General features: G+C 37.5%; 1 protein-coding gene across 1 annotated transcript in view; it reads left to right on the plus strand.

Moving 5' to 3' along the window:
• The first annotated feature begins 7,987 nt into the window (after positions 1 to 7,987).
• Positions 7,988 to 13,285, plus strand: part of rxfp2a (relaxin family peptide receptor 2a) — a 48,741-nt gene continuing 43,443 nt past the window's right edge. The window contains exon 1 of the mRNA XM_084730348.1: positions 7,988 to 8,105. Coding sequence (XP_084586474.1) covers positions 8,021 to 8,105 — 85 coding nt within the window. The 5' untranslated portion in view covers positions 7,988 to 8,020. The remainder of the gene's footprint in view (positions 8,106 to 13,285) is intronic.

The following is a 13,285-nucleotide window of genomic DNA, read 5'->3' on the forward strand; positions in this document are numbered from 1 at the left end:
TGGATTGTACCATTTCTTTTTCTTTATAAAATCATTATTGATAGGCATTTTCTTCATTTTGTCTGCTCATGCCAATAAAGCAAATTGAACTGAACAAGAATATTTGCATTTCCTGAAGAAAATATGTGTGATTGCCACATTGGCTGCTGCATCTGCTGAAAGATGGATGCATTAGAAGATGATAAAACACAAAACTGCAAATACAGTCATGTCAAGTCATGTTCCAGTGGACCACCACATGGGACCTAAAATATGAATATTGTCAATGGTGAGCTACAAATTGCTTTTTGATCGCGTTTGAATTGTGCCACATATTACACATATGTCTGTCAATTTAAAAGATAATTTTACAAGTCAAGAAAAATCACCATTTAGCACAGTATAAGAACGAAGGTCCCATGGGACACACCAGAGGGGACTTAGGCACTCTTCTGGGGTGATAATTTGCTGTTGTTTGTGCTTTCATATTATGCATCGTAATTTAATCCATACTTTGATGTCACCAAAATGCTGTTGATGCAGTTTTCTGATACATTTTGATTTTGATTTCCTAATTGCTGCTTAATTCATCCTGAGTTTTTATGACGTGTCGTATCTGTGGATATGAATTGCTTCCTCTGGGTTGAGACTGAGTTGCTGCTCCAAGTAAAGGAATTCATGTCACTCTTGAGAGACTATATATGTAATCTGGTGTGGGGGGTGGAAAAAGTTTTCTGGGGAGAGGAATGTCTGGACTACCTTGCTTAGCGTGTTGTTGGCCCAGAAGCAGCAGAAAGTGGATGAACAGATCTGTGGCGCTCCGGTGTGCAATATTTGATGTTATTATGGGCCCCGAGATTCCATTTTGTCAAAACCTTAACAGGTCCAGAGGTCGCAGACGGAGGCACGCTTTATCTGAGTAGAAGTTAATCTAGTTTTTCAGCCTTGCAAAGTAATTCGATCACTGCCAGGATATGGGAGAACTCCAGGGCTGTTCCACTCTGTTAGGACTGTTACGGCACAGGTAGCACTAATAACATTTGTCTTTTTGTTTGATCTGGGGGGATTTAATTACCACTAATGGCTGTAGAGAGATAAACAAGCCACAACATAGACCTGAATGCCTTGGTTTTCACTCAAAGAGTAAAGGCAGGCCTCACCTGTGATCTCTGTATTACCTTTGGTTCTAATACAGCTGTGATTTGGATTCTTCACAAATTCTGTTCTGTTACAGCTTTAACCACCGTTATTAAATCACTGACTTTGGAGCATGTTCATGCCAACTTCATTTAGTCTAACTGAACCAAAACCTGAAACTTTTACCGCTTTGGTGCCCAAAGATACTCAGTTTACTATCATATACAGCAAAGAAAATCTTCAAAATTTCTAATTTAAGAATTTAAGAACCAGCAAATGTTTGAACTTTTTTGCTTAAAAAATAAATAATCAAAATCATTATTGACTTTTAAAAAAGGTGGTAGATTCATTGTCTGTTAGTTGCTTGATTGATTAATCGAATAATTATTGCAGCTCTACAGCACTGTAAGCTATTTAGAAGAAAAATTGAACTTACATATTATAAGTTACAGGATCTTTGTTATATTTGTCTGAATCCATTTGCAAACTGCTTATTAGACACCCTGACGTTATTGTAATTTTGTTGTATGTTTTTTTCTGCATTAATATATCTCTCAGCCCATAACTTTTGCAAAAAAATGTAAAAATGATCACCATTAATTTGGCTCTTACTCTTAAGTTTGAATAAAATTGTGATGTTTTTCATTCCAAGATACCTTTTACGTCTTTCAGAAAGTCCAATAACCAACTTTCCAACTTTCACTCTACTTCCATTTTTAATTGGAGTTGCTGAAATTCAAGTGGGATGAAAATTTCCGTTCAGTTTCAGCCTCTAAATGAGCAAGGCTGTGCCAAAGAACTGAATTACTCCTCAGCATCGTGTTGAGAGCCATTAAGCTATGAGTTTTGAATGTTTCTGTAAACATCTGTCGCTGTTTCTCCAAGGCTCTCTGGCAGACCTGCCTGTGACATTTAAAATGGGGTCGGAGATTCGAGTTCTTTTGTATCAATAATCCATGATGTGGTGTGAATGTGAGAGAACCCAGAGTTCCTGATAAAATGCCCCTCTGCTGCACAGACCTAATACGTCTCTCTCTTCTCCTCCTGTCTCACCGCTGGTTTTGTCTCACTGTCTCACTTTTCCAAGTTTGGTGTTATAATGCATCCAACTGCACGTGCACAAAACTGAGAAAAGTCTAAATAGTATTTTGTAGGAGTGATAAATGTTAGGTGGCATTTATAAGCTGTGCAATTTATTTATTGCACAGCTTAATGCTGCGCGTTTTCTCCATCACATAAATTGTTGTATTATCTTACTGTGGTTACTGAACCAAGATATACAACAGCTGTTGTCTGCTCAGAAGGGTCAGCCAAGAAAAATCCAAGTGTAGTAGAGTTTTTTATTTTCCAGGATAGATTACTGTACAAATACACGTGAGCTATATCTTATTATATACTGGGTCTGACTCAGAACTTGGGTTCAATATGAATGTTCAACTATTTGTTGCATTTTTTTTTTTTCATATTTTATTTTATCATCTTTCTTTGTGATTTTGTTTATTTCTTTTGGATATAATGGGCTGCTGTAGCCTTGATTTGGATTCCCAGGTAGAATTTATTAATGGGAGCTTTCACCCTCAGCAACAACCTCCATTTTTAATGCAAAACACCACATGGAGAAAAATGGCTTCTAAATAAGCCAATTTAACTGCCTGGAAAATAGCAGTCATTTACTTTCTAAACTTCTGTTAAGAAGTTTTAACATTATACTTTGGTGCATTGAATATTCAGATGAGTTTTAATGGTCTGCGGAAACTTGTCACTTGTTTAATAGACAGCATTATTTAAATTAGACCTGAGTTTCAATTTTAAATATTTAGTGACAAAGATGCATCTCTATCAAACTTTCCTAAAGGCCCTCCAGATCCCTTTTAGTGTTTGGAGAACCTAAAGTCAGTGCTGTGAAAGTTCACAAGAGCTACATAAAGGTTAGTTCAGAGTCTAAAAAATGAACTAGTTCACATTCATGTCATCCGTTTGTTCCAATTTTATTTTAAATAGAAACTCCTCTACCAGAAAAACCTGTGGATCCTGGATCTCTGGAAGATACAGCCAAACCTCTCTGAAAACTTATGCAGAGGAGGATGTTACGTTCACAGAGGAGCAAGTGATTAGGTGATTATAAAATATTTATTCTGAGAGCCAAAACTCTCAAGTCTCAAGTTTCAACAAAAACAACAAAACAAAACTCAAAACGTTTTAAAATGCGGTTGGTGAAATCTCAGATATTCAGAATGCTGCTTCACTACGAGTTTTTTGGGCATCAGGGAACACAACCACTATGAAATACCAATGTGTAGAGTATATTTGTGTTACTGTCTTTTGTTTTATCCTTTTTTTTTAATCTGATTTTTTGTTTTGTTTTGTTTGTTTGTCTGTGTATATGTGAAATATGTGTAAAACCCAATAAAAAAAAATATTGTTAAAAAATTTAATATCTTCACAACATAATGGCTAAAGAACAAAACCTTCTGCTTTTACTTTATTCACAAATCAATCAATAAAATAAGTCAAAACTCATTTAATGTACTCCCTTTATTCATCTTCTCATTCTGTTTGTTCAACTCTTTAGTTTTTTATTGTCTGGCACATCTTTAATCATTTCTAATTTCAATCACCACGTTTCCCACTGAGATCGGCGCAGATTGATGGGACTGCTAGAAAAGGTGGTGAAAGACAAACAGAATAGTAAGAAAAATTAAGTTTTAATTTATTTAATCAACTGGTAAAGGAACATCCTGTTTGCCTATTTACTTGAAAAGCTATACAGTTTTGCATACTTACTGAAGTATTAATTGATGTATTCATTTATATTTTTGACTAATAAATAAACACTCACATTTTGTCCATTTCAGCAGTCTACACCGCACCAACTAGAGATGAAAATCAATAAAATCCGCACAGTCCAAATGATTTAGGTTAATTAGCTAATTAGTCATCAGTGTACAGTTGCTGAACTAACTTTCTTTGCATTTGCACAAAAGACTTATCTGGATTTGAAAACTAAGGAGAAAATAAACGGTATTTTGAACGATGATGATGATGAATAGGAAATTATTTCTGTTTTCAGTTCTCAGACGTTCATAAATATTGATTAATGCAACTGTGTGTTTCAGCTGAAAGCCAAATGGTTTCCCCTTCCAGCTTCTCACAAATCACTCCTCGTGAATAAACATTAGCTTACATGTTTGTATTCAAAGCTTCACAGAGGTGTAAAGATAAAGAGAGCAATGAACCATTTCAGTCTGTGTATCTGTGTGTTGTGTGTGTGTCTATGGACATTTGTCCCTCCATTGCAGATGGTGAGGGTTGATTCCTGGTGAAAGTTAATTTGCTTGTTTTTACTCTCTGTGTTAATTGTGAGCAGACAGCCAGGGGCTTTTGTTGTTTCTCTGCTCTCTTTAGTCTGAACCATCTGATGCTTTCACTGATACTGATCAAAAGTAATGAAGTTTCTAAACTACGTTTTCTACCAACAGTTTTCTGCCACTGAGAGCCGAGACTTTCTGAGCCCCAAGGAGTCCACATATTTCAGACTGAGTGTAATGAAAAGTGTGACATATATTGAGGGAAAGTTAAAGCTAAAATTAAATTCAGGATTCGTTTTGCCAAAAGGCTGAAGTGCTACAGAAGATTTATGATTGTGGCACCCAGGTAGTTGGTAGAACGTGTGCCCCATGTACACAAAGCTGAGACATGTAATCAGTTATCCTCTCCAATAAAAGCTAAAAGAAAAAAGATTTATGTATGTATTACATATTTTATTTTGTTGTGTTCTTCGTCTTGTTCCATCTTGTATGTCATTTTTTGTCTTATGTCTATGGAGAATGGGGCTTAGCGAAGCGTCAGCTGTTAAATTTGTGAGTTGACGTTTGGCCTACAAGTTCTTTGACTCAATTTAAACTCTGAAACAAAACTGTTTCTGTATCTGAACATGTTTTCAAACTTATTGTGATGTTTTTTTGGAATTACACAGCAGTGGGTTCAAAGGGTCGGGATGCAGCCGGTGAACTTGATTGCCGGGGCTGTTTCAGTTTATTCTACAACAAACCAAGACATGCACAGAAACTGTGACTTCAGTTAGTGTGACATGCTGTAGCACTGCAAAATGATTAGAGAGAAAAAAGGGGCAGAACACTTGACTGAGAAACAAAACAAACAAACAGACAAACAGGGCTCAAGACAAGACCAAACAGGCTTTGTGAGCTTTGCAAACCCTGCTTACATATTATGTAAACTAAACTAGGCTCTTTGTGCGCAATTTGTGGTTTATTTTTATGTGTTTGTAGCTTTTTATGTCAGTTCTGTGTTGCATGTGTAATTTACTGCCTGATACAAAATCACAACGTTTTCTTGCTTTAAACATATTTCTATTAACATTAACATTCTGCACTTTATTGCTTGCTGTGCTGCGCATTGTTTGCTTCTGTTACATGGTTTAATAACTTCACATTGTAGTATCATAATTATAGTAATAATATCATTAATATACGTATATCATATACACGTATGTATAACAACCCTGCAGCAGGAGGTCTCAGTTCACAAAGAATCCAAAACACACACGTTGCCTAAATGACTTGGATCAGAATCAGTTTTTGTAAGGATCCCAAAAGGTCAGCGACACTCCAAAACAGTGAGCAGCAGTGAAACATGCTCGGTGTTTATACCGACTAGAGTTACAACCCTGTTGCTGCCAAACTGCTTCGGGTTTCACTTTGTCAGAAAACTTTTGCTAAGCCTTAACACACATTGCACCAGAACTCCCTCTTCCTCTGGCTCCTTTGGATGATTCCATGCTGTCAAATCAATTAATCATTATACTCTCTCTCTCTCTCATGACTTTTTCACTATTTAAAATCTTTGTTCTGATTCAGAAATGATAATTAAACCTAGAAATAACAAATGCAATTCAAAAGAAAATGCATGAATGCCTTTGCACACAGAAATAGACTAGTGTTTTATATGCTAGTGTCAATGAGCTTATTGCGTAATAGCGATGGCATAAATGTGGACAAGTAAAGGCAAATATATCCAATTATATCCAATAAAGCTCAAGTCTGTAAGATTTTTCAAAGCATTAATGGGTGAAATGCACCTTAAGCGTCTTAATAAATAACCTCTGTGAGAGGAATGTCAACTCTGCAGATTTATAGGTGGTGCTGATACAGTGGACTATGAACTTCTCCTGGTAAATGTAACAGCCTCTGCGGCAGCTAGTCTCTCTTGCCAGTTTGCTGCTTTTCAGGATCACTCCTCCACTGCTCTTCACTGCCACAGTGTCTGTGGGTGAGGCAAAGTGGAGAGGTCAGGTGCCACTCCACACACACCGAGCTTGGAAAAAAGATCGGTTCAGCAAGGAATACTTGGGTTCGTTGGTAGTAGTGCCAAGTGGCGACTGCAGGATCTGCCAAATGGACAAGTCAGTAGTCATGGTGAGAGACTTTAGGGGATATATATATCTAAGAAAAACACATTTTTGAGTGGAGGGACTCTCTCTTCTGTAAACTCTGCAGGTACACAGGTGGGTGGATGCAGAACTCTCTCTCCCTTTGGTGCTTGGAGCAAATGACTGATCTTCTTCAGCAGGTTTTAGGAGTAACGAATAAACCATGTAACAGGATTACATAAATTACAGAGAGAGAAAAAGGTCATCAGATGACAGATAAATTTAGCAAAAACTGGGATTATTTGTTATGATTACAAAACAAAGAAGTACTGTTAGTACTGTTAGTGAAAAATGCTTCACTGGGTGGAACATCATTTGTCTTTAGGGCAGAAAGGAGAAAACTGTCATGAAAAAACATTTCTAGGTAAGAACGTTAGCTACACCGATCAACTGCCAGCATTACCTTCCAGGACCAATTGCAAATGTTAGCTACACAAATTAACTACTGGCATTAAAGAAATCCAGTTAGTTAACTAACCTGTCAAAGCTACTGCTCCTACTAAAGTAATCTGAGAAATCCAATATTTTGGACTGTAGGTGATGATGCTGGTGGTGACTGGGATGATGAATGGGTAAAAACACAAGTCCCAGTTCTGCTCTCAGCTTTGAAAATGCTGTCATCATCCAAAGACTTGACATCTAATTTAAAGAAACATTTACAGTTAAAATGTTAGCTGCACAGAACAGCCACTAATGTCTACATGTTTAGAGCTGCAACTAGCAATTATTTTCATTTAATAGATTAGTTGTTTGGTTTATAAAATGCCAGAAAATGGTGAAAAGTGTTGCTATGATAACGTCTACAAATGGCTTGTTTTGTCCACAATTCAAAGATATTCAGTTTACTGTCACATAGAAGTTAATGAAACCAGAAAATATTCACATGCAAGAAGCTGTAATCAAATAACCAATTAATCAAATTATCAAAATAGTTGGTGATTAATTTAATAATCAATTAATAATAATAATAATAATTTATGTTGCAGCTCTAGTTACGTTAATTAATAAGTTTGTCAGTTTACTTTTAGTAATGTCATCAAATAATTATAGCCATTAATCTAAACGAGAGAGAGAGAGAGAGAGAGAGAGAGAGAGAGAGAGAGAGAGAGAGAGAGAGAGAGAGAGAGAGAGAGAGAGAGAGAGAGAGAGAGAGAGAGAGAGAGAGAGAGAGAGAGGACACCGTGGCTTTCAGTCCTCAGAGGAGCTCCGGGACAGACAGTGGAGTGAGGAGGATGCCGCTGGTTTTGCGCACCGAGTTCTCCACTCATTACTTTCCACGCTGCTACCTGATTCATGCTTTGGCTTAATTAGTTCACCGTTTCGATCTCTGATTATTAATTTTTTTTTTTTTTTTACATATCGGGACATGCTCTAACACACTTGACTGGGACTTCTGCGGACTTATCGGGGGGAACGTGCAGAAGATTTGGTCTGAGGTTTTACAGTCGGGACGACATGAGCGCAGGAAAGCGTGTGAGCCTCAGGATGGAGGTCCCCGTCATCATTCTGCTCATCCACCTGACCCAAACTGAGATCAGAGGTAAAGAAAAATGAAGGGAGGAGAAGGGTACAAAAAGCCTGGGCTTTCTTCTTCTTCTTCTTCTTCTTCTTCTTTTTTAAAGATAAAACTGCATTATATTTTTGTGCACTGGAATCTTTCTGTAATATTAGTCTTTCTCATGTTTTATGAATGGTATTGTTACAGATTGCATCCTATTATTGTTATAGATAATTTTCACCAATTTCAATATTTTCAGTGCTTTCGTGAATGACCATTGAAATCCACAGCAGGAGAAACAGTTCTGCAGAACATTAATTAATTAATTAATTAATTAATTAACTTCACAGTAAACTGATTCTTCCTCATGTTTTTCTTTTACTGGCCCTGTGGGAAACTAACAGAAATACTAAATATGGCCTGTAGTTATAAATACAGATTCTTGTGGAAGTTGTCTGCTCTGCTCACTTCTGTTTGGCCGCTATCCTCACAGGGATGGAAGACAAAAATCCTAAATTATCGGATATTTTTTAAGCAGCGGATTAGAGATTGGAGTAGGTTTAAATGAACAAGTATTGGTGAGATTCATAATTAAGTCATGAATCATACAGAGCTGCACTAGTTGATTAATCAATTAGTTTAAAGAAAATGTGCTGCCTTGATGTATTTTGATGACCGATTTTTTTGTTTCCAAGCAAAAATATCAAACATTTTCTGGTTCCATCTTCTAAATGTGAGGATTTGCTGCCTTTCTTTGTCACTCATAATAGTAAATGAAGAGTTTGGGGGTTTTGAACTGTTGGTTGGACAAAGAAAGCAATCAGAAGATGTTATGGAGCTCTGGGAAATTGTATTGAACATTATTTATAAATTCTTGGTATTGTCGACAATTACTCCAGGGTTCCAACAAATGATTCTCTTATTTCCAACCATTGGTTTGTTTGGTGAAATGTCAGGAAATGGTGAAAAATGTTGAGGTCATCAAATGTCTTGTTTTGTCCACAACCAAAAGATATTCAGTTTACTATTAGAAAGCTGGAAATAAAGAATTGTGACTTATTATTAAAAATACAGAAACCAACTGATCAATTATCAAATTATCATATTTACATTTAATAACCAGTTCATGATTCATTAATCGTTGCAGATCTAGATTAATCATTAAACTGTCGTAATTCTTAATTTTCATTTGTTCACATTCAGTTCAGTTCCATTTTATTAAATCCCTCTAAAATAGAGTGACAGGCAACACTTTACTCAAAAACACCCCCACAATATTACAAAACAAAACTTTTGTCAACCTCAGACTGGAAAACTCATTTGAAGCACCAAAAACAATTCATCCACATGAGTGCAGGTATATTTTCTTAAGAGATATAAAAAATTTCAAAGGTCCGACTTCCACTTCACACAGAGCTCTAGGACAAATGGATGCCTCAGTGTAGAAAAAGCTGAGATTAAAGATGATAATGAATCAACAAAGTTCCCTTAATCATGAAAACAAAAGGATGATGCATCAATTAATCAGGACTTGCAGCCCTCATGTATAATGGGACATTTCTTTGGTCTTCAGTAACATTTTAATCCGTCAAATCTTCAGATGTTGCTATTGGTGGCAATTTTCCAGACAGCTGGGAGGTTGGAGCCAGTAAATACAAAATGCAAAATTCAATATCTCATTCATGTCTTATTCATTCATGCCAACTCACACTCGTGTTGCAATCCAGAAGACAGAGTGACAAAAAGGGGTTTACTGCAAAAAGAGAGTGTGGCTGCAGGGGGGGAATCCGGGAGAAGGAGGCTGAAGGGAGCGGGCTGATGGCAGGGGAGCAGACAAGGTTGGAGGGGTTTGGCTGGCTGAAAGGGTGGCAGAAGGATGGGCAGGCAGGCAGGTAGTGATCCTAAGGCAGCGGAAAAACAGGGTAAGTATCCACAAAACCTTCACTATCATAAACAAGGTAACTCTTTTATCTCAAAGACTAGCCTGGAGTGTGACTGTCTGTGACTCCTCCTCTGATCTCCTGCTGTGTCAAAATACCTGCGTGAGGTTTTGAATGAGCGTTGTTTTGACTCAGAAAGTGATGAAATGGACAGGGCAAATCTGTCAAATCTCTCGTTCCAGGCGCAGTCTCTGTTGTTGTTTATTTTACAGCCAATTCAGTCAGAGTTCAATGGTGGTGGATGAAGAAATCATGTTGATTTCAACAAACACACCAAAGCACAGGGTTTTTTATTCTGTTTGGTAATTAAAATAGATTGTGAACTCTTTTTGTTGCTTTTAAATACAACACAACAGTTATATGATCATTCAGGTTAAGATATTGACAAGCAATGACAAGTTGCTCTGCAAGTTGATCAAGTTAAACCTGTTATCCCTCAAACAAAAGCAGGAAGTAAAGCCAACAGACAAGAGGGAAAACTATAAAAACCTCAAACCACGACGCCCGAAGCTTGTCTGCAGTGAATTTTTTTGCAGACTACTGAACCCATCATCCTGATTTTTTTTTTTGTACATTCATGACTGTATGCTGAAGGACCTTTGTGATTCACAATGTCACAAATGTCCACATGAACTCAAAAGATGAACTGATTAAATTTTGGTGGTTAAAGGTCACTGTGATTCACGTCAAGCCGGCTCTCGTGAACATGATATCTCAGGAAACTTTGGAGGAAAGTTCTTAAAATTTGGTACAAATATCCACTCGGACTCACTGTAACCTCATAAAACACATTTCTGTGTAATCTGATTACAATCTGTTACAGCTACTCAGAAAAATTATGTAATTAAATTACAGTTACTGATCAAAATGTCTCACTCACTCTAGTGAGTGCACTCTTCTAGTTATAGACTGGAACTGATTTACCACGTATCTTCCCAGTCTTCAGTATTAATTGTGACCAGTAGCTCCTTCTCCCATGTGCCTTAAAGCCTCTGCAACAGCAAAACGCATAGCCTCGTAAAATAACCTGACAAACATCCTTCCATCTGTTAGCTAAAACAGTTTATCATTTATCACCACTGTCTCCATATTTTTATGAATAGATTTGACAAGCTATTCACAATTAATATACTTTTTTTCCCATTAAGATAAGAGAGGACATTGCTAATCCAATCTCAGGGATGCTGTGGACTTTATGGGATTAATTTGAACCAGTCACAGAGCAATCAGTCTCAAATACTCTGACATTTGCTGAGACGCGGGGAGGAATGGTAATGAAGAAGAGCTCTCCCAGACATTGAGCTCTATCTTTTGCACAGACATTTGATATAATGTGTTCAGACAGTATAATCCCTGTCAAATAAACACAGATTACACAAGGTGTGCAGATGATTGCTGAAATCTGTCAGATCAAGTTTTTTCCATCTGGAGTGAGGGGGGCCGTCAGCTCACCTACAGCAAATTTCCAGCGCTGAGACAGCAAATTCCAGTTAAGCAGCTACTGTGGAGTGCAGATCAGAAGTCAGTCAACCATCAAAATTATTCAAGGATTTATATATTTTTGGTTGTAGTGGAGACTGGCAGTCTCGAATGGTTCAGCATTTTGAGCTGATAATATTATGTTACCATGATGGTTGGTATGTTGCATTCACAACAGATGAGAATTTGTTCATGTACCTACAAACATGAAAACTTATTATTTCAAAGTCTTACTAATTTTTATCTTTACAAAGTAATACTGCAAAGGAAATTGTTTGAGTCAATACTTGACTTCATGCATCACTGCTTTGATCTTGGTACATACTCAAATTACAAATACATTTAGTAAAAATGGGGATTATTTAGCATTATCATGACTACACAGACCAACCACTAATGTTCACTACACAGAACAACTGCTAATGTTAGCTGCGCATCCAACTACTACCGTTAGCTACACAGACCAACTGGTAATATCAGCTGCACAGACCAATCACTAATTTAACTACATATAACAGCCGCTAATAAGACAGGCCAACCACTAATGTTAACTACACAGAACACCAGCTAGCATTAGCTACACAGAACAACCACTAATGTTAGCTACTCATCCAACTGCTAATGTTAGCTACACAGACCAACTGCTAATGTTAGCTATGAAGACCAACCACTAACTGTACAGAAATCCGTTTAGCTAGCTAGCCTGTCACTTGTCACTAATTTTCTGTCAGTTTAAGTTTGATTAAAAAAACCCCAAAACATTATGCTATTCACACGTATTACTCAAAGTACATTTAAATGTCCATAGTTAGCACTATTAATCTAAATGTGAATGCACACATAACAAAGAAAGGAATAGCTGAACAAATAATTAATGAACCTGCAACAGAGAATAAACATTATATTAGGCTAAACAATCGTCACCCTGGGCAGTGGTCACTGAATATACAGCTGTGATGAGAATCCAGATGTGATGCAACAATGAAACAGACTTAAGGGTCAGAGAGGCTGCCATGATGTCAGTTTGTTTCTTGATTTAAACCTCCATCTGTGAAGGTCCTCTGCATCACAGAAAGGTGGTGCGTCAAATTGAATCTGCTCTTCATGTCTGGGAAAACTCCTCACTCCGCTTCACTGACTGAAATAGTCTTCTCTATTATTGTCTCAGTGTAAGTGGAGGCTTTGCCAGATGGTCTAACGGTAATAATTGCCATATATCCTTTGCTCAAGTGTTATGCCCCGGTGTAGGGGAACCCTTGACACAACATGGATAAGGTGCTCCCCCAGTCTTTCCACTCCAAAGAAGGCCAGCGACCAAGTAAGCCAAGTAAAAAGGAGCAGTTTCTTCTCCCCCCTACTTAACTGCCCCACTATTTACAGGTATTTACAACAGTTCAAGACTTAATTTACTTGACACATGATCTCAGTGATCTTGCACAACAATACTCAGATACAAACAGTCCTTGCGTTGACCCTTAAACAAAGCTTACTCTAACGAATCAAACCATCACACCATGCTGGCACTTCGTTGTGGTGGAAAGGCTGGAAGGGAGACAGAATGCAGTCTGCTCGTGTTCAAGTAGGTCCGGGGACCCGCCCCCTGACCAGTCACACTGCAGCAATCATGCACCACCTGTTCTCAGTTAGAAATTGTGTTTGAAACACACAGAAGGGAAATGAACATAAAGCACCTGATGGAAATGGTCTATAACTCACTCACTAATTTACTTTCAGCAGACTGCAGAGGAGGAACTGTTATTATCAGTCCTACATCCAAACCTGCATCTGCACCAACAACAGCAA

Source organism: Lutjanus erythropterus, chromosome 11, assembly GCF_056507025.1.
Source record: "Lutjanus erythropterus isolate fLutEry1 chromosome 11, fLutEry1.hap2, whole genome shotgun sequence".
Lineage (NCBI taxonomy): Eukaryota > Metazoa > Chordata > Actinopteri > Lutjaniformes > Lutjanidae > Lutjanus > Lutjanus erythropterus.